General features: G+C 49.7%; 8 protein-coding genes across 8 annotated transcripts; 5 read left to right on the forward strand and 3 right to left on the reverse strand.

Moving 5' to 3' along the window:
• Positions 1-471: 471 nt before the first annotated feature.
• Positions 472-2,507, forward strand: N7508_002168 (acyl--CoA ligase; the record flags this gene model as incomplete). Its single annotated transcript, XM_058460234.1, has 6 exons — positions 472-747; positions 814-1,194; positions 1,251-1,520; positions 1,576-1,738; positions 1,792-2,114; positions 2,181-2,507. The coding sequence occupies 6 exons, from the start codon at positions 472-474 to the stop codon at positions 2,505-2,507; spliced, it is 1,740 nt and encodes a 579-aa protein (XP_058323766.1).
• Positions 2,508-4,666: 2,159 nt separating this feature from the next.
• On the reverse strand, positions 4,667-6,189 carry N7508_002169 (CCR4-NOT core DEDD family RNase subunit POP2; the record flags this gene model as incomplete). The annotated part of the gene is made up of 2 exons (XM_058460235.1): positions 4,667-5,641; positions 5,722-6,189. The coding sequence occupies 2 exons, from the start codon at positions 6,187-6,189 to the stop codon at positions 4,667-4,669; spliced, it is 1,443 nt and encodes a 480-aa protein (XP_058323767.1).
• Positions 6,190-6,435: 246 nt separating this feature from the next.
• N7508_002170 (NADH dehydrogenase [ubiquinone] 1 beta subcomplex subunit 3) lies at positions 6,436-6,745 on the forward strand (the record flags this gene model as incomplete). The annotated part of the gene is made up of 2 exons (XM_058460236.1): positions 6,436-6,533; positions 6,589-6,745. 2 exons carry the CDS (start codon positions 6,436-6,438, stop codon positions 6,743-6,745), a joined length of 255 nt encoding a protein of 84 aa, XP_058323768.1.
• Positions 6,746-7,188: 443 nt separating this feature from the next.
• Positions 7,189-8,730, reverse strand: N7508_002171 (WD40 repeat domain-containing protein; the record flags this gene model as incomplete). Its single annotated transcript, XM_058460237.1, has 1 exon — positions 7,189-8,730. The coding sequence occupies one exon, from the start codon at positions 8,728-8,730 to the stop codon at positions 7,189-7,191; it is 1,542 nt and encodes a 513-aa protein (XP_058323769.1).
• Positions 8,731-9,924: 1,194 nt separating this feature from the next.
• On the forward strand, positions 9,925-10,569 carry N7508_002172 (uncharacterized protein; the record flags this gene model as incomplete). The annotated part of the gene is made up of 1 exon (XM_058460238.1): positions 9,925-10,569. The coding sequence occupies one exon, from the start codon at positions 9,925-9,927 to the stop codon at positions 10,567-10,569; it is 645 nt and encodes a 214-aa protein (XP_058323770.1).
• Positions 10,570-12,230: 1,661 nt separating this feature from the next.
• N7508_002173 (peroxisomal copper amine oxidase) lies at positions 12,231-14,391 on the reverse strand (the record flags this gene model as incomplete). Its single annotated transcript, XM_058460239.1, has 3 exons — positions 12,231-12,577; positions 12,635-13,885; positions 13,938-14,391. The coding sequence occupies 3 exons, from the start codon at positions 14,389-14,391 to the stop codon at positions 12,231-12,233; spliced, it is 2,052 nt and encodes a 683-aa protein (XP_058323771.1).
• Positions 14,392-17,143: 2,752 nt separating this feature from the next.
• On the forward strand, positions 17,144-18,088 carry N7508_002174 (HPP family protein; the record flags this gene model as incomplete). The annotated part of the gene is made up of 2 exons (XM_058460240.1): positions 17,144-17,434; positions 17,510-18,088. The coding sequence occupies 2 exons, from the start codon at positions 17,144-17,146 to the stop codon at positions 18,086-18,088; spliced, it is 870 nt and encodes a 289-aa protein (XP_058323772.1).
• A 464-nt stretch (positions 18,089-18,552) lies between these two features.
• N7508_002175 (ATP-binding cassette family ATPase ARB1) lies at positions 18,553-20,449 on the forward strand (the record flags this gene model as incomplete). Its single annotated transcript, XM_058460241.1, has 2 exons — positions 18,553-19,119; positions 19,181-20,449. The coding sequence occupies 2 exons, from the start codon at positions 18,553-18,555 to the stop codon at positions 20,447-20,449; spliced, it is 1,836 nt and encodes a 611-aa protein (XP_058323773.1).
• Between the last annotated feature and the right edge of the window lie 254 nt (positions 20,450-20,703).

Raw genomic sequence — 20,703 nt, forward strand, 5'->3', positions numbered from 1 at the left:
GAGAACTGAACAACAGCAACCCTTTCGGATATATTGGAGATGCCGCCGAAATGCCGAGGCATCTCTGGTCTTGGCAGTCTCAACATGCTCGGAATAGTCGCAATTATCCACCGAGCTGGTCAATTCTCCACAAATTAGGCCACCGGCTACCTGAACTCGGCCAAAACTAGCGACAAGCGGTATGTCAGCGGTATATCCTGGTGAGTTCGCCAAACCAGGGGGGATCACTCGCTGAGCTTGCCGAGTTCCCCGCACGGCTCCACGCTTCCCCATAAATTGTCCCGTCGGCCGTTTTTTTTGAAGGCAAACTCTCCCATTCTTTGAGCAACTGAGTAAGTTTCTTTCGCTGCGCTATCTCGGATATTGCTCACCGCAGTTTGAATATAGTCCACATCGTTTCTCTACCAGAACTTCCGGCTTTCAAAATCACCAACTTGACGTCAGTGTCGCTCTAACTCCGAGGCTTCAACAATGGTCTTCTTGCCCTCAAAAGAGGCCGGTGAGCTAGGGCCGGTCCCCGACAGCATTCCGATCTGTGATTTCATTCTCAACGAAAAACATGGACGAGTGGCACACGATAGCTCTCGGGATCCATACACATGCGGCCTGACTGGAAAGTCATATTCGTCGCGCGAGGTCGTGGACCGCGTGGACCACTTGGCTCGGGGCCTCTCCAAAGAATTTGGATGGGCGCCAAATCAAGGGTCGGAATGGGACAAGACGCTGGCCGTCTTTACGCTGAACACGGTATGTGAAAGCGCAGATCTCAGGTTGGACAACCAAGAAAGCTTATACATGTAATTTTCTCGTCAGATCGACTCCCTACCCCTATTCTGGGCCGTTCATAGATTAGGAGGTGTCATCTCTCCTGCAAATGCATCCTATTCCGCCGCCGAGTTGACACACCAGCTCCTCGATTCAAAGGCGAAAGCCCTGGTCACCTGTGTTCCTCTCCTGTCTATCGCGATTGAGGCTGCAGCCAAGGCTGGTCTCCCAAAGAGTCGGATATATCTATTTGATTTGCCGACGCAGCTTTTCGGTGCCACAAAGGCCCCGACAGAGCTCAAGTCTGTTACAGAAATTGCGGAAGCTGGGAAATCATTGCCGCCAGTTGAAGAGTTGAAATGGAGTGCGGGAGAGGGTGCTCGACGAACGGCATTTGTGTGCTACTCTAGTGGAACTTCTGGTTTGCCGGTAAGCAATGTGCACTAACTCTGTTTGAATGTCGCTGATTTAGGGTCACCTTGCAGAAAGGAGTGATGATCTCGCACCGCAATGTGATCGCGAATGTACTGCAGATTGCTGCATTTGAGAAGGCCTATCGGGAAAAAAGAGCGCCACCGGGAGGCGTATATACTGCGGTGTCCCTTGGCCTTCTTCCCCAGAGCCACATCTATGCCCTTGTGGTAATTTGCCATGCTGGTGCATACCGGGGAGACCAGACAATTGTCCTTCCCAAATTTGAACTGAAATCGTACCTTTCCTCGATTGCGCATTTCAAAATTTCCTCGCTCTTCTTGGTAGGGTTTTCCCTTCCTGGTGATAGACCTCATCATTTGCTGACCTTAAGCTTAGGTTCCTCCAATAATTATACATATGCTTGGTGCTAAGGAAGAGTGCTCTAAGTACGATCTGAGCTCGGTGCAGACTCTGTTCACCGGTGCTGCGCCATTGGGACCGGAGACTGCAGCGGATTTCCTGAAGGTGTGGCCAAATGTTCTTATACGGCAAGGTTATGGTAAGCATAGACTAGTTCGCGAAGTTGACAGCACACTGACATTCTTGTTTCAGGCTTAACGGAAACATGCACGGTTGTCAGCTCAACAAATCCTGACGACATCTTCCTCGGTTCATCTGGCACCCTGGTTCCAGGATTCGAGGCTCGAATCATGACACCCGAAGGCAAAGAAATCACAGACTATGACACTCCAGGCGAGCTCGTTGTCAGAAGCCCAAGTGTTGTTCTGGGCTATTTGAACAATGACAAAGCCACCAAAGAGACTTTCGAAGATGGTTGGATGCGCACCGGAGACGAGGCTGTTGTACGACTCGGTCCTAAGGGCACAGAACACGTTTTCATTGTTGATCGTATTAAGGAATTGATCAAGGTCAAGGTTCGTGATATACCCCAAAATTCGAGATATTTCTGTTTGAACTAAATTAACGAACGACATTTTCAGGGTCTCCAAGTTGCGCCAGCTGAGCTCGAAGCCCACCTTCTCGCTCATCCAGATGTTTCTGACTGTGCCGTTGTTGCTATCCCAGATGACCGTGCAGGAGAAGTCCCCAAGGCCATTGTTGTCAAGGCACCTTCGGCAGGCTCGGATGAGTCCGTCTCCGAAAAGCTGATCAAACATGTCGAAGATCACAAGGCCCGTCACAAGTGGTTGAAGGGAGGTATCAGATTCGTGGATGCTATTCCCAAGAGCCCGAGCGGTAAGATTCTTCGCCGATTGATCCGTGACCAAGAAAAGGAGGCACGGAGAAAGGCTGGTGTCAAGCTTTAGTCCATTTTAGAAGCAACCAATTTAGAAGCAACCAATGAAGTTATAGTTGATTGAATACAGTACCTATCCCATTTTGTACATGAAAAGAGTACTACGGTGGGTACAATGCCATTCATATAATATTAGACACCCTATACACGAGTCTCGTAGTGAATATATCCTCTTAGGTGTCCTGTCCACTTTGCATTGGCCTTTACTTCTCCATCTCTTTTGTGACCATTTATTTCAGACACGTCGGTTGGGATTTGTTAGTCATATAGAGGATACAATGTTAGGGGGTTGAAAAGATATACAGTTTAATTGTTCTTTCAGGGGGTTAAATAAAGCAACTTAGGTTTATCTGGGGGATTCGAAATGCACAAAGAGCTTTTTTGGACTTTGAACGAAGTATTTTATTAAGTTCGAATCTTCATCTTCGGCGCGCAAAACTCCTTTCCCGATTGACAATTCATGATCAGAGGTACCAGAATTAACTTGAAGGGTGTATGCGAACAATAGAAATGAAAGGGTTGGAGCGAAAAGGGCTGGGTTGATCAAGGCAGGGTTGATGGGAATGCCATCACCCACGACCTTATTGCGAGGGACATGCTTGCCCATTCTCGCGCGTGGCTGAAAGAAGGAGGGGAAAGGATATTGTATGAACGATGATAGTGGGATGGGAGAGAGGACCATCTTGTCGCAAGCGGATGCTGGGCGACGCGCGGGGACAAATGTGGGGTGGAAGTCAAGGCTCAAAAGGAGGTATTGTTCGGCTAGTACCGTGAGCCCTAGAGGAATATAGGGTAATAGATATACTGGCTTTGTTACGTGAAGCAACGATGTAGAAGGGTAGAAGCTTATTTTGTTTTAGGCTCTTAATATACGAAGATAATAGAAGTATAGTTCAATATAAGTAGTTCCGTCTTGTAGAAAGTCTCCGACAGCCTTCTTTTTACATAAAAAACCAGTAAGTTTTAGCATGGCTTCATCAACGTCAAATAGGCACTAAAACATTTTAACAACAAACAACAATGTGATTCTCCACTTAGAAGTAACACCTACGATTACGAAAACTTGAAGATAAACTGTTTCTCGACGAAGGTAGAGCACTGTCTAGCCGATCATTTTTATGGTTATGCATCTTCGGAGTTTGCAGTGCTACGAAGTATTAGACAAGCTCTTTGAAAAGTCGTCGGTGTGAGTGCCAATTTATGCATTTTTGTGTCTGAATTTGGCCTCTATTTTTGTACCTCTTTTTTTTCGCGTTTTTGAGTGCTTTGGGTGAGCCATTCAGATCATATAAATGTGAGTGTGAAAGGACTTATGTCCGCTGTTGTAGAACGCTCTTCCGCTTAACAAAATTCAATAGCGTAAACCCTCTGGGTAAAGCAACAGTAAAATCTTTTTGGGATGGTTGAAGACATGCTCACAAGAAAGCCTTTGATCAGTACAGCAGTACTTGAAAGCCAGTATGTGCTTTTGATGAAGCTTTTTTGCTTTCGCCTACGAGATCTAACTGCCGGATCCATTGCCCCGATTGGGCCTAGCGTTTTATCCCTGCCAAAGTAGAAAGGGGATGCGTGCGTGCAGCTCCGTATAATATTGCTCGTGTTGTTTGTCACTAGCCGGGGAACAGATACATTGAACAGTATGTCCTCACTATGTAGGGGTATATTCTCAATGGAAGGCCACTGCTTGCGAGGATCTTGCGCCTAGATGTGCTCTAGATAAGCATCGTTCGAGGACAAAAGCCAATATAATTTACTGTCAGACTGCCGCTAGAAGTACTCTTTTGAAATGCTCTTGGGGATTCCTTTACAATCCAGGCTAGGTCAAAGTAGTCAAGAGAATCAGATTTCCTATACACAAGACACAGGTCCGATCTAGCCCCAGAAAGCAGAGAACGCGACCTAGATGACAATAACGAAAGGCACGAGGCCATGATAGAGCCTGTCAACGCCTCGGAAATGGAATCAAATACCATTCAAAATACCAGCCAAATCAAACGCCAGGCACCTTCCTGCCGAACACCGTCGTCCAGCCCCAGAACCTGGCACAGGCACCGAGCCTATGCAAGCAATAGGCGCGAAGACAATGCCGAAGATCGAAGGAAAATAGCACGAGAAATATCGTGCGTATGTACATGCATCATATCGTATCAACCCAAAGGTTCTCCAGGCTTATGCTCGACCCATCTGGAAAGCCCCCGGGGTCGTGTTATAGCCAGCTCCGTGATGTTGAGGGGTGTGAGCGCCAGTTCCGTGGGACCCTGTGTTGGGGGTGCTGGGAGTGCCGCCGGAATAGATAGTGGCTCCGTTCAGGTTCGGGGTTTGCTGAGCCATGTTGTAGGCCATTGCGGGCATCTGTCCGTTGAGACCCCAGATCTGGCCAGAGTATTTGCCGTCATCAATTGCGCCGCCGAAAATGAGCTGGCGAGTCTTCCAGTAAATCTCACCAGTAACAAGGGAGTCGGATCCAGCCTGGTGAGCAATCCCAACGCGCTTAACGCCCAGCTCATCAGCGATGTCTTGCAAGCCGGATTTTTGCCCGAGGTTGGTGAGTATTTGAGCGGCAGCAGGTGTGAGAGGAGAGCCGTTGACGGCTTGGTTGCGTCCGGCGTGCTTCATGAGGTACTTGATGTCGTAAAGTGAAGGGAAGAAGATGGTGAGCAGTTTGTGGAATTCCTCCTCGTTCTCGGGGAGCTGAGAGCAGAGCATAATCTTCATCAAATAGCCGAAGTCGTATCCAGAGTGGAAAGAGACCCAATGAACATCGTCCAGAAGCACCAGCCCGGAGCTGATCAGCAAAGCACCAAACTCAAACGGATCGATTCCGTTCTTTTCGTGCATGGGGAAATCTATTCCAGATTTTGCGAGCATTGCTGTTGATTCTTGGGCGTACATGTCTCCTTCTAGTGAGAACCGGAAGTTGAACTGCCACGTGCAAGGTGCGGGCATCATTGCATTGCCGTAAGGTTGTCCATTGGCATCGGTGCCTGAGGCTGGCGGTACCTCTCCTTCATCATTGAACAAAGTAATACCGAGTTGAATCATCTTCAAAAGGTCGACGTTGCATCGGAGGGTCTGGTAATGGTAGTCTGCTTTATTCGAGAACGAACCGATAGGTCGTGCAACGATTCCGGGGAACTCAGTATCCTGTAAACAAAAACCAGTAAGTCGCAATCCGACATCGAAGCGAGCTTCACTCGACCGCCTCCCAAGAATCGAGTCCTTACCATGCTGATGTATGGGTACTTGTCAACCAACTGTCTCAGCACTGCCATTTCATGTGCCAAGTTGTGTTTCCAGACATCTCTTATCCGTGACTTCACTGCACCAGCTTTGTTCTCGAGTGCTAACCGACCGTCGTGACCCTGATGTAATTGCTGCTGCTGCATTTGCGCACCGCGCGCGAACCCCATCTGTGCTGCATGGCTGGCAAGACCGGTGCCCCCACCATCACTCGCACCAGCCCCTGGGAAGCCACCCACAGCCATACCATTTGCAATGCTAGCGCCAGACAGAGTGAAAGGGTTGATGTTGGTGTTGGGGTTGCCCGCGAAGCCTGGATGCCCAAGCGAAGGGGGTGGTAGGCTATTGGCTGACTGTGCGTGTGCGGGGTGCTGAGATTGAAGGTGAGCTTGCTGTAGCGTGTAAGGAGTAGTCAGGCCAGATGGCCCGTATCTGCCGACGGGAGGTGGCATTGTGTGATTCGAGGTTGCGCATAGATGAAGTGACAGTTTCGTCCCTCGAAGGCGGGAAAGCTATGGGTGGTCCGTAAGCGGTTAGCGTGGGTGCTTTCTGCCAAGCACACCTCTTTTCCTCACATCCGGCTCCTCACAGCGTCACTTGTGGTCGATCGCGGATTACGGGACAAACTCCAAGCACTTTCTACCTCTACTCTTGTTCTTTTTCTCACCCCTCGTCACGTTTCTTTGACAATTCCCAGAATGCCCGCCCGCCACCCCACCGGTTTTGACATCGGCCAGTTCAAGGCCGCGGCCTCCCCATCTTCAGTTTGGGCCAAGCGGGACCCATGGGCTCGCAAGTATGTCAAACACACAAATGACCACGCCAATTGTATCAATGCTGACCTTTAATAGTGAGACCTGGCGCTACACCGGCCCCTTCAGCCGCTTCAACCGCTTCAAGGGTCTCTTCCCCGGTTTCGGTATCGCGACTGTCGCTTTCACTGCCTACTGCGCATACGAGCACTTCTTCATGAAGGACGACCACCACCATGGCGAGGCCCACCACTAAACTTTTGTTGGAGACCAATTGAGAAAACCGCCGGCCGACGGATCATTGAGTGGAGGACGTATACCCCAGACGACGAGAAAGAGTCGACTTGCCTCCGTGAGATCCACCATCGGGTTTTGAATAAAAGCACCTACGGCTTTGTTGAACCCAGGAGCGTTCGTCGTGTCAGGACGGAGACGCGGCTTTTCATGCCTCATGAGAAGCTTAGCTTCCAGATGGCGCTTTGGGTCTGTTGATTTGTCGAATGTACATAGCTTTTGTTCCACTACCACAACGATATATTTGTTTACTGTTCGATCATTAAGTGCACTAGGGGTGATTTGATAGTCAACAAGCTGAGATTGCTTTGATCTCTTCTATGAACACGTAATATCATTATCGGCATAAGCCCCCACTATGCAATGTTGGGAACATCCAAATCTATTTACTTTTTTTGAAGCAGATTACTCCTCGAAAACCAGCGAGATGCCATCGTCACCCGCAGTGACGATACGCTTTCCATCAAAGCCCTGTACGAAGGCCATGATGCCACCGGCTTGCTCGCCATCCTCGTTCTCGGTGAGTCCCATGTGACCCTTCCACTCCTGCATCAGACCCTGAGCAGCGGCGGCGGTACCACCGCGGGCGTCCCAGCGCCGAACGATACCGTCCAATCCGACAGAGGTGAGCATCCAAGACCGGTTCTGGTTCGCAGCAGGGGCGGAAGCAAGGGCTCCGGGTACAGGAGCTGCCAGAGGGGAGCGACTAGGCAGGAACTCAGCCTTGACAACGGCAGCGCCATCGTGAGCTTCCTTGATATGGCGACGGACGGCGAAACGATGGGCGGCATCGTACAGCGCAATCGAGCCATCAACAGATCCAGCAGCGAGTAGGGTGAACGGAGGCTGAGAGAAAGAGAGAGACTCAATGTTATCTGTTTGAGCCTGCAGCGCAGCCATGATGGTTCCTGCAGCGGTAGCACCGGCTGCTTGCGGGAGAGGACCCTTGCCCTTTGCTGCCGGTGCGGCGGCTGCAATGCGAGGAAGACCAACAACTCGGATGTGACCCTCGGCACCTCCAACAGCGGCAATACCACCGCTTGGGGAGATTGCGATGGCATATAGACCACCCTCAACAGCGAAACGCTGGTCCTCAGCAGTTAAACCAAGAACAGCGTTGGTACCCGGGGAGTAAGAGATACCGGCAGCGGCAGCGGCTCCAAAGACATCGTACACATAGAAGCTGCCATCCTCGGAGACGGTAACCAGCAGGTTTCCATCTGGTGTCCACGCACCGGCGGTACAGGATGCGGTGTGCGAGAAGAAGGTCTGAATGATAGAAATGGGCTGAGCGGGGTCGGTGTGATCAATACGAAAGACCCAAGCGCTACCGTCATTTGCACCGATAGCAATAACATTTTGCTTGCCGTCATCGCCCTGCTTGTGGGGGCAGACCGCCATCCAGTTAATCTCCTCGACCTCCTGGGCCTCACCAAAGAACTCCCATGCGTATCCGTTCTTTTGGGGGCTGGTATCCCTCCAAGCTCGGAGCTTGCCATCCATACCGGCGGTCACGGCGTACTCGCCAGCGGGCTCGGTAAAAGTAACGGCATTGACGGTGTCACTGTGTCCCTCCATCTTGACGATAGGCTGCAGCGACTCACGCTCTCTGGGCTGAGGAGTGGTTTCGTAGCTTGAGGGAAACACAGGTCGCTCTTGGGGTGTCGAGTCAAAGATATAGGCGGTGTCGTCACCTGCACCAGTAATGACAATGTTGTTGTGAATGGGGTGCTGCGCAACGCAGAAGACAGAGTCTGAGTGCGAGTCGAAGTGTGCCGAAGAGTCGTTCTGGAAATGAATCTCATCTTCAATGGTCATGTTCTGATCGGCATCATCCTCTCCTTCAAGTTCCATGTCATGATCCTCGTCGCGGTCGAAGACCTCCTCGGCGTCGTCTGCCTGCATGTAGGCGTCATCTTCGGTCTCCCGGTGCTCGTTAGAAGACATGTTTATGGATGTCAATTCAGACGGTATTCTTATTTCGGGGAGAATGAGAATGGTTTAAAGCTGAGCAAAGAGTCTCAACTTTTTAAGACTTGCTTCAAAGAATGAAACAAAAAAAATGACTGTTGCTGAGGCAAGGTAGAATGCGCTCGATCTTTTTTTCCAACTCCCCGCTTAGAAATCCACACCCCCGCGGCAGATGGCGTTCTGGTTTTCACCGCCCTGGTGACCGCCCTGGAAAACAGCCAAGCTTTATCTGATCGGGGTATACTTCACCTCGTAAGGTCAATAATCCTAGGGCTGGGACAGTATGCAACTCTTTCAATGTAAAACTTGCATTTTTAAATGCCTCGTTGTAGAAGCACACAGTCTATGTGGCATAAGAAGGTTGGCCTTGAGTCACAGGGAAGTAGAAATATATATCCTGTTGCCTATTGAAACGACTTTAGGTATTTACACGTTACTCTTTCCTTCATAATCCTTCATAGTTTCGATTTATCTCCGTCTCTATCACAAGGCAGTCAGTTATTGTTGAGACAGCTCTCCTGACCGCAATTGCTAGCAAACACGCGTTGTAGATCACGAATATTTAGAATGTAGAGAAGCTTCTCTTCCTTATTTGTCTTGAGTTAACTTATGTTAAGCAGTACTATCCGTAATCTATGTGCATTTCATTTCTTCTACGGAGAGACCATTATTCGTTTCGATGTTATTGTTGGTTTCCATGTAAATACCACCTTGTGATCAGGCCCTATTCGAAGATCCTGTTAATAGTAATATACAAATCATAGAGATTTGATCTGCACGGCCATAAGCAAAACATCAATGGAGAGAGAAATAGGTGCCATAGCGCTAACTTGGGTCGATTGCTGTCGGGAACTAGGGCTGCATGAGTACCTGTTTCTGCCACCGCCTTGCATATCAGTCGGTTTATGGACAGCTTGCCTTCTTGACACCCTCGAGAGGCCATTACAACCACGAGTCGCAAGTCCAAAGACAACATTGCTCTGTTGATTGGCTTGACTAAAATATCAAACAAGACATAGTACGAAACCACATCCCCTATCTTCCATACCCACCATTTCTAGCATCCTCGGAGCACAATTGAAGTCACCGCAGCATATACTAACAAACCCCAGCACTATACCCGCCTACCAAATCCACCTCAAGACCTGAACAGGTCATCCAACCTCCGAAATGGCCAGTGAGATCGATATCTTCAATGAATACCCATTGCACATGGACCCAGCCTCCAAAGCCCTCTCCCTCCTCGCCACATCCGCCCAAACACCCGCCCAAAAAGCCGCCATCAGCGCTGAACTGGAAGAACTAAACCAACTCCACCGCTCCCTCCAAACTCTTGACCCTCCCAATATCCCCCCAGCTCCCCTCCCAATCAACCCCAAGCGCGGCGCGCAAATTAACAAGCTCCGCGACTCCGCCAACGCTGCATACCGCAAGGGAAACTACGATGAGGCTATTCGCCTGTACACTTACGCTATTGAGATGGGCATCGCCCGTCCGGGCTGGGAGCCTGTAACACTCGCGCGCGAGGAGCTGTCCGGTCTCTATGCGAACCGCGCACAAGCGCATATGGCCAAGCAGGCTTGGCCCGAGGGTCTTGTTGACGGCAAGTCCAGTGTGGACTCCAAACCCGTTGCCAATGTCAAGGCATGGTGGCGCATTGCTAAATGCTTGGCTGAGATGGCCCGCTATGAAGAGTCTAAGAAGTTCTTGGCTAAGGGACTTGAGATTGAGGGAAGGGATTCCGAGGGTGGGAAGGAGTTGATTGGGTTGCTTGAGGATATTGAGAAAGCTTTACTGCGAGGTGCCTCTGCTTAAAGGGGATTTGGGCCTTTTACATCTTCTTTTGGGGCATCTTAAGCATATCGGCGAAGCATTTCAGCTCCTATGGCCTACTTGATTTTTTTATTCAGTTTGTTCGACTCGGACTACATGATTCCCTCTCTGTCTGAATTTTTGTTGGCGTACTGGGGCAATTGAATGGGTTTCTCAAGTATCTACAAGGTTGTACTATGTCTTCGGGTAAAAAATTAGCAATCATGATCAAACACCGCGTATGATTCTTGCTACATAAGCATTGTCAACTTAGTCATATACATCACATACATTAGCCAAGATCGGCAAGGTAAATCCTCGAGCTTTCATGTCGTCATCGCTGTATGCGTTCCAGAGCCCGAGTCAGTATCACATCTAGTTGTGGCTAGGTAGAAACCAGTTTAGTATCGGCACCTACACCTACACCGCTCAAGTAAGGTAGCACAGTATGCATTATATCTTGTAATGCCACAGCAAAAGAACTGCGCCCAACAACGCTTCAAATGACCGCTAGTGTATTTTACAGAATGTTGATGCAATAAGAGGTCGATGTTTGTCGAACGCTGACGCTTCATGCCGGAAACCCTTTCCACAGGTGCACCTCTCAAACACTATCGAAAGAACCAAACCAATCATACTCTCACTTATGGATCACGTAGAGGAATTGCTCTCGGTAAACATCGGTCGATCTATGTTTCTTACGAATGATCAATCTGTTTGCCAATCTATGCATCATTGCGCTTCGATCACAAACTGACCGCATTTCAGGACGGCATAGAATGAATAGATCGCCAGAGGGACCAACAAAAATATTATAAATAAGGCCCCTTCTAGTATCGGCTTCTTTCTCAATCTCGGGTTTCGCTTTTCTTCGATATATCACTGTACACAAACCATCGGTAAGTAAGGCAATCCTGACCTCGAATTCACTCGATACTAACCTATTCATCAAAAGTCCTTCTAGCCATCCGCCATCATGAAGTTCAACTTGGCAGCCATTCTCCTCGCTATCGTTGGCATCAGTCAAGCAAGATTTGTCTGCGGGACCAACAAAGAATGCGAAGTCGGGTGCCCGGGCGGCGTGTATGAGCCCTTTCTAAGCAGCAATCGTGTCTACTTTGGCTGCGCATTGTCCAATGCGATACATGTGGGCGGGGGTGTGACCTCAGCAACACCCGGAAACTAGTGGGGATAACCCATATAGCATCTGTGACATGGTGGGCGGCACGATTTACAAGAAAGACGACACCGTATTTTGCGTTGCACTGAACTTGAACTACTTTCGAAAATCTCTGTCCTGTCGGGCCTGTGAAGAACGATTTCGGGAAACTCTCAATAATGTGTACATTGCAAGCATTCAATCGCATCTTCTTCGAATTTTTCAAGTCTCCTTGGAGATTAAAGGGCCAAGAGGCTGTCACTTCATTCTTGCACTCACCTAAATCGACAAGTATTGATTAAAAGCACGGGGCTGTGTTGTTCACAATAATGCATGCAGTGTAATGCTTCCAGTATGTGGATGTGAATCCTCATAAATGCATACGAAAACACACGTAAATCAATGCATATCAGTCTCTCTATTGCGAAACTCCTCACCAAAACAGTATATACAAGAAAGCCACACTGTACGTATCAGTTCGTCACAATAATCTCATCAACCAGCCTCAAACCAGGACACTAGAGCCATCGCTCTTCTTGCAACCACATGAGATGGCACCAGCGGCTACTTGTGTAGGAGTACGAGCAAAGCTAGGCGGCACATCAAGGACAGGGTTGCGGTCGAAGAAGTTACGAGGACGAAGAAGCAGAGTCATAGGTTCAGCAGGCATAATAGGGTAGTCCTCCGGCGCAGGGAAATGTGTCAGACCGAAAGTATGCCAGAGCACAACATCAGTGTTGTCAATAGAGCAGTTAGGACCCGCGGCTTCAATCCAAGCTGGGAGACCTTCCGACGGCTCGCCAGAGGTCTGGGGAACGTGGCGACCGGCTGGGTGGATTTGTTCGTCGTCGTCTAGATGAGTATGTCAGTAAAAGAATTTATAGACAGAGGAAATGAATGGACACTCACATTTAGTGACGTGAACTGCGTGGCGTGCGAATCCAGCTCGCTTCCAGACGAGACCGCCCTCCTTGGGCAGCAAGGGAGGCACCTCTCTGCTCACCAGTTTGTAGCAGACAGGCTTTTTGCTGTGGGGGTTGAGCTTGTTGGTGTTAGACATTTCCCATGTACGACTGGTAAACCCGTTATAGTCAGACATCGACTCGCGTGGAGTGTTGAACTTGGTCTTCTTGGCGTAGAAGGCATTGCCATACATGTTCTCGGCGCTGCCTATTTCACCCTCCCCGCGAACAGCATCGACTTGGAAGACGGTGTTGTCTGGCCCATCGATGTTTGGGTCAACGCGTAGACAGAACAAGTGCTGGTGATTGTGGGCGTTGACACTGGGATAGACCTCAGTTCCCCAGCCGTGGGTGTCTTCACCGGGGTTCATGGCATAGGTGTTAAGGATACCAGTCAGCTTGACCTCGAGCTGCACAGTTCCGTCCTGGTGGAATATCCAATACACGCAGTACTCGTAGTTGGCAGCAGTGAAGATGTGCGAGATGATCAGCTTGCGGCCACGGGTGACAATCATAGATTCATCGCGGAAATCGGTATGCTTATATAGAATGCCGGCGTCTTCTTCGTGGATACAAATAGCGTTCTTGATGATGGTGCTAGTACCGGCACGGTTGACGAATGCTGCGTCCATGTAGTGAATTGCGCCCTTGCAGTCGCATCCGAGGGAAAGACTGTTGGTCATGTATCCGCCGCCATATTCACCCAGGTCGAAGGCGTGCTTGCGCTGGTGGGGATGCTCGGGGTTGCCATAGGGTACGACCATTTCTGCCAGTGACAGACGCCAGAAGACGGGGCGTACATTGCCCTTGTCGTTGAATGTGATGTTGTTGAGGACAATGCCCTCGCGGTAATTGAAACCAACGTGTACGCTCCAATTTTGCCATTCGATTGTCCGCCCTTTGACCTGGAATGACACGCCATCGGGCTGGGTGATGTGAATTGGCTTGATATCGGTACGGTATCCGCCTTCTTCCTCAATGGCAGCTGGGTGATAGTTGTTGGGTGGTGCCTTGCTCACAGGTCTCCGCACTGGTGGCACATCAATGTGAATAATCTGCTTAGTCTCTGCATTGTAGATGGGACAGAAATCCAAGGGGTACGTGTATTGAGAGTCATCGGGGTGAGGACGGTAGTACATAAGAGCTTGTTGTAGTCGGACACCAGTTCCGAAACGCTCATCATATCCAATAGTCCAGGCTACATCAAATAATTAGTGTGGATCTTTGCGGAACGAGCCGGATGGACCTACGGTCACAGTAGACTTTGTGCATATCCTCCTTGGGAATTCCAATAATTCGACACTGCTCAATGACCTTGGGGTCCTTACGGACGACATGTTCAACCTCCTGTAGATCCTCCATTGTGATCAGAGGCTGAACATTGGGCGTATGATGCCATTGAATGATCTTCTTCTGGTCTAGATCAACAAGTCCATCGTAGACTTTACCACCCGGTGCAATGGCGACAACATCAGCAGTTCGGGTGGGACGCGGAGCTTTCTCGGGATCTGCAACCCACGCCATCATCTGGGCCTTGCGTGGCTCGTACAATGTGACGGCATTGAAGTTAAGGAGGCCATGCTCTTTGCGGATAATTTCAACGGCACAATCAATCTCTAATGTAGACAAAGGATCAAGAGGATAAGGAGCAGGCGCTATAGCGCTGACCTGGTGGGTCAGTTGCTGTAATCTGTCGAGGACCATGTTGTGCTAAGGCCTTTGGGCCTTGAAAAGACGAAGAAGATGCGAAGATCTCGGAGATAAATTCCGAGTCTTGTAAGAAGAAGAGGATAATGTTTTGCTAACCCCGCGGCTCTAGCAGAGTATTTAAACTGCCTGTCCCTACGTTATCTTATACTTCGCGGAGGCCGGATCCGCTGCCCAAATCGGGTTTAGCGTGACATATCAACTCCCAAAACGGCGAAGAGATGCGTTCATGCAGCTTCATGAGATTATTCATAATCATCTATTGGGACGTTAGTAATGTTAGTCCGATTGATTCCAGGAGGAGTATTATATCATTTATCCTGCTCGTTTTTTTAATATACTCGTGCGTCATCTTTGTATAAGGACTTGCATAGAATCTATCGACATCTTCGACATTAGTACATAGCTTTATGTTATTATTCAGGGTATGTAAAATGAAAGATATTATCTGACGTAGCAGTTGCAAGTATTACTGCAGAAAGATTCACGCTTTGCGGTGAAATTGAGTACCAAGGGTGCAAGTCAAGAAGTGATACATCGCACCAGGAGAGAATGTGCAATATCTCAGGCTTCCGGTTCCACTCAAAGAGCGTATCTGCTCCAAGGTTATAAAGATACTTGGCTATCAGCATGACCCTGCAATTTGGCACCCAGGCAAAACTGCAGACGTGTCTCGATTTTCCATAGTTCAATTTGGTTGAAATTGGGTAATCCTTTGCTCTACACACTAGAGTACTTTTCTTCTTGTTGCAGTTTGATACTTTGCAAAAACACAATTCTAAAGTACGGCATAATAAGCATCATATCATAACCAGAAAGCTCCCAAAACTTGCTGTTTTCTCGCCATCCGAGAGCCGCCACCGAGCCTGCAAAGCTTCGTGGGTGAAGGTAATTATATTCGATGAGAATATGAGGCCGTACACGGTAGCCTTGATCATTCATCTTGCTATTCTTGTTTTCTTTCCTTATTTGGCTGTCGTGCATCCGGGTGGTTGGCCTATCCGGTGTCTCTATTGCCTCGTCTTCCTGCCGTTAGGCCCTCACTAGTATCGCCAAACCTCCCCATTATCTTTATTATTTATTGGCGTAGCATTGCGTTAAGATGGCTCTGTAGGTTCAATGCGATCGGTGTAGTGAGTGGTGGGCGTCGTCGACCATGTACTCCTCGACACCCTCGACATCGTTGAAGTTGATGGCATTGACGGATTTGCTTGCTCACGTCACCTAGGTGTCCAGCAGTATACAAATACTGGCGGTGATCTCTGATTCTGGTCTTCCATCCCCTTAGATTAGCTTTCAGTGGTATTCATCACATTTGAGAGAAAGACCTGGCACGCAAGACTAGGGTCCAGGCTCCGCGAAAGTGCAAGGAATTTTTAGGCCACAGGAGGAGAGACCTATGGTTGCCAAAGCATCAACGTGCTGAAGAGCCTTGACACGATTTATGAAGACCGTCAGAGGATATACCAATGGTTCATTCAGCAATTCAGAATAGCTGGGACTAAGAAATGGAGTCACAAGGCGAGGCCTGAGACTCCCATTATATGCCCTGATAATTTATCTGAATTATGAAGTGCTGTCGTGGTGTTTGTTGACTTGCCAATGACCGAACAAGAAGCACGTGGGGAGTCTCAAGCCAACCCCAAACAAGCTGCAGCTGGCCTTGTACTTTACAAAATGATCCTTGCCGACAAGTCTCTCCACGGAAAAGTTACAACGCATGAAGTTACGGCCGTGGCTCCTCATATCGCATAGTGCGAGAGTACATCAGTCAGCTGGAGTCAATGAGCCCGAGAGAAAAAGCTGGTCTTGCAGAAGTCCGCGTCCACACAGTCGACGGAGTGCAGGGTGGAGATGCCCCAGTGGTCATATTTGACACGACAACTACCGAAAGGCTTGGGTTCCTCAGTAATCCAAATCGGCTGAATGTCGCATTGTCTCGTGGGATGAATGCTTTGTATGTTCGGGTGAACCGTGAGTCGGTATCGGTATTGCTTGGCTATGCCCCGGGGGAGAATTCAAGATACATTAGAGGGATGATGCATTATGCCAAAAACTTCGATCACTTCGGAACTAATGCGGCTTTGACCTCTGTTGCAAGCAAATTCTACTAGAGCTGATAGTTGATATCGACTATTGTGGATGTGACTTACTAAGTGGCTGAACACTTTCTAATATGAAATAGCACCCTCAATTCGAGGATTTCGGAGAGCGCTAGTTGAACACTTCATAGCACTGTGAACTTCGTTATGAGCCTATTGTATAACTTGTCGTATTCGAGACGTGGCACCTCGTTGATCTACCAATTAATCCACTAATCCACTTCGATGAAGCACTCAAACATTGAATTAAATATCACAACTATGAGTAAACAAAGGATACTTTAGAATACATCGAATAAAGACATTAGGGCTTGTGTGCACCCAGTGATGCAGTGTTGACCAGGAACAATGGTGCCAAGCCACTAGTCCCAAAGAGGGTTTCTGTTACCACACGCAAAACGATGAGTGGAAGACGAGGGCAAAAACACTCAGAAGCCTCAATAAAGGTATATTCCAAGTCCGCGGAGAAGCTGTGACATTGCGTGTTAGGCGGTACATATAAGGGATTGATCAGTAACCGATGGAGTGTTTTGCAAATATTCTCCCAGGGCTGATGCCTCCGGATGATTTCCTGAGCGTTTTACCAGCAAATACTACGAAACGAGCATAGGACACTTGAGTATACTGATATCCGCGGAAAACCTACCATGACACCGTCCCCGCACGGGTCGGTGACCTTGTCTCACCCGTCGACCTGGCACTTTGATATCGACCGGTATATCAACCCGTTCGTGCCAGCGCCGCGATGGCATCTTGTTCCAAAACCTGTGGCTCGGATGTTGGGATATCGAGAGGAATCCCCTAAGCCTTTGGGTAATATCCAGATCGCTATCTGGTCGTTTTTCGGCGCATTTTGTGGTGTTGCGTTGGTGGCATCAGTCTCGAAACGAGTGCCCTCGTTCGAGGCCCGTGATGCTCCGGCCATTATTGGAAGTTTCGTGAGTGATATAGTGAATGGATACAGATCGAAGTGATCTCGGAAGACATCTGGGCTGACATCAATTTTTGAATAGGGTGCCGCCGCGGTCCTTGAGTTCTGCGCCATCGACTCGCCCTTTGCACAGCCTCGAAATGCGATCGTAAGTCAGATGCTTGCATGCATCATCGGTGTCGGGATTTCGAAGTTGTTCGCCTTGAATCCCCATGCCGAAAGGTATACCGAATTTGGGGGTGCGCTTGCATGTGGGATTACCACAGCGGCCATGGTTCTCACCAACACTGTACACCCACCGGCAGGTGCGACGGCTCTTCTGGCAGTGATAAATCCTCAGACCGTTGGGTTGGGCTGGTTTCTGATTCCTGTGATGATGTTGGGCATCACGCTCATGCTGGCCGCGGCTGTGCTGATCAACAATGTGCAGGGGCGGTATCCGCTTTATTGGTGGACTTCACACCCATTGGCTGCGCGTAGGATGGATTTGGAGAAGATTCAACATGAGAAACCACCGAGTTTCCCTCGTAACTACGAGGATAGTCTGACGGATGTTCCTCGAAGGCTAGTGATGGAGCGGGGTGACATTTCGGTGCCAGATGGAGTGACACTTTCAGTGGAAGAGACAGAAGTATTGGAGAAGATTAGCAAAAGACTTTAAGACAAGAATAAATGCCCATATACATATAAGTATCGCGCGCAACAGAGTACTCCGAACTGTACTTGTTATCGGGTGGCAAATAGACACCTCAGGCCACACTGCGGTGACGTCTCTCCCAATCAGCGTCGACTTATGTACTCGGCCCACTGAGGATTTTTTTTATTTCTCAAATCTTCGACTGGCAGGACTGAGATTCTTCAACATCTTTACATATCCGATCGTACGTCTTACCTCTGCTGTACTAGAATTCTCCCACTGACGTCGACGCAGAATTCTATCGATAAGGGCAAACCAGGCACTCCACTGCTTTGCGCCCCTCCATTTGTCTCCGCCCCGCCAGGCGATCCACTCAGCCTTTTTGATTTCTCTTCAATCTCTTTTCACTGGTGTCCCTTCTTCTCTCTCCCACCCGTCTTTCCCTTCCCTTTCTTTTCCCCATTTTATACCCTCGTCACACCGCCAACATGGTTTCCGCCTCGAAGGCTGCCCGTATGGCCAAGCGTGCCGATGAGAAGAAGCCCAAGAAGGGCGGCAAGGAGGAGGTTCAGCTCGATGCCAACGGAAAGCCCGTTGTCTCTGACGCCCCTGCCACCACCGACCAGAAGGCCGTCGACAAGCTCACAGCCCAGATGGACAAGCACGGTCTGTCTGACCGTGTCACCACCGGTGTGCTTTCGTCTCTGCCCGCCTCTCGCGATGTTAAGATTACCTCCACCTCCCTCGTGTTCCACGGAAAGGTCCTTGTCACCGACTCCACCCTCGAACTTACCTACGGTCGTCGCTACGGTCTCCTTGGTGAGAACGGTTGCGGAAAGTCCACCATGCTCAAGTCCATCGCTGCTCGCGAGTTCCCCGTCCCCGAGCACGTCGATATCTACCTTCTGAACGAGGGTGCCCCTCCCAGTGATCTTGGCGCCCTTGAGTGGGTGGTCCGTGAGGCTGAGCGTCAACTTGACGCCATGGAGAAGAAGGCCGAGGATGTTCTTGAGGCCGAGGGCCCTGACAGCCCCATCCTTGAGGATCTTTATGACGTATGTTCTCACCGATTTTTTTCTTCTTCTTGACTGAACTCAGACTAACCTGTTGTCGTAGAACATTGACAAGATGGATCCTTCCACTTTCCACGTCCGTGCATCTCTCATTCTGACTGGTCTCGGTTTCAACAAGACCACCATCCACAAGAAGACCAAGGATATGTCCGGAGGTTGGCGTATGCGTGTGGCCCTCGCCAAGGCCCTGTTCGTCAAGCCCTCTTTGCTCCTGCTGGATGACCCCACTGCCCATTTGGATTTGGAGGCCTGTGTGTGGCTTGAGGAGTACCTCAAGAAATGGGACCGTACCCTGATCCTGGTTTCTCACTCCATGGATTTCCTCAACGGTGTCTGCACCAACATGCTGGACATGCGTGGTCAGAAGCTCCTCTACTACGGTGGTAACTACGACTCTTACCACAAGACCCGTAGTGAGCAGGAGACCAACCAGATGAAGGCCTACGCCAAGCAGCAGGAAGAAATTCAGCACATTAAGAAGTTCATTGCTTCCGCTGGTACCTACGCCAACTTGGTGCGTCAGGCCAAGTCCCGCCAGAAGATTCTCGACAAGATGGAGGCCGATGGTTTCATCCAGCCCGTCCTTGCCGACCGTGTCTTCACCTTCCGCTTCGCCGATGTCGACAAGCTCCCTCCCCCAGTTCTGTCCTTCGACGATGTCAGCTTCTCTTACTCCGGTGAGTGGGAGGACACCCTGTACGAGCACCTCGACTTCGGTGTGGACATGGACTCCCGTACCGCCCTGGTCGGCCCCAACGGTGTCGGCAAGTCTACCCTGCTTCGTCTGATGACCGGCAAGCTCAGCCCCATCGGTGGCCGTGTCTCCCGTCACACCCACTTGAAGCTCGGCATGTACTCCCAGCACTCCGCTGAACAGCTTGACCTCACCAAGTCCTCCCTGGAGTTCGTCCGTGACAAGTTCCCCGAGAAGTCCCAGGACTACCAGTACTGGCGCCAGCAGCTCGGCCGTTACGGTTTGAGTGGTGAGGGCCAGACTGCCCTCATGGGTACCCTCTCCGAGGGACAGAAGTCTCGTATCGTCTTCGCCCTGCTCGCCATCGAGTCCCCCAACATGATCCTGCTGGACGAGCCCACCAACGGTCTGGATATCCCTACCATCGACTCCCTCGCCGATGCCATCAACGCCTACAGCGGTGGTGTCGTCGTCGTGTCCCACGATTTCCGTCTCCTCGACAAGATCGCCAAGGACATCATGGTCTGCGAGCACAAGACCGTTCGTCGCTGGGACGGCTCCATCGGAGAGTACAAGAACTACCTCCGTAACAAGATGTTGTCTGCCGGTGCTGTCTAGAGCAGTTCTCTTGTTTTCGCTTCTCCTTGCTCCATTTTTTTTCATGTTTCCTTTTTCATTGATGACGACGAAATGCTAGACGAGAACTGAAGGAATACAATGCCCCATTTGCGGCGCTAAAAGTTTGGTTCCCCACTGGGAGACGTTCCAACACAAAAGTTCCTTGGTTTTGGGATGGGTTTCATTTTATTTTCCTTTTGTTTGTTAGATCGTTTGTCCTTGCTTCCATACCCTAGATGAGGTGGTTCTGGTCG

Source organism: Penicillium antarcticum, assembly GCF_028974205.1.
Source record: "Penicillium antarcticum strain IBT 31339 chromosome Unknown utg000002l_segment0_segment0, whole genome shotgun sequence".
NCBI classification, from domain to species: domain Eukaryota; kingdom Fungi; phylum Ascomycota; class Eurotiomycetes; order Eurotiales; family Aspergillaceae; genus Penicillium; species Penicillium antarcticum.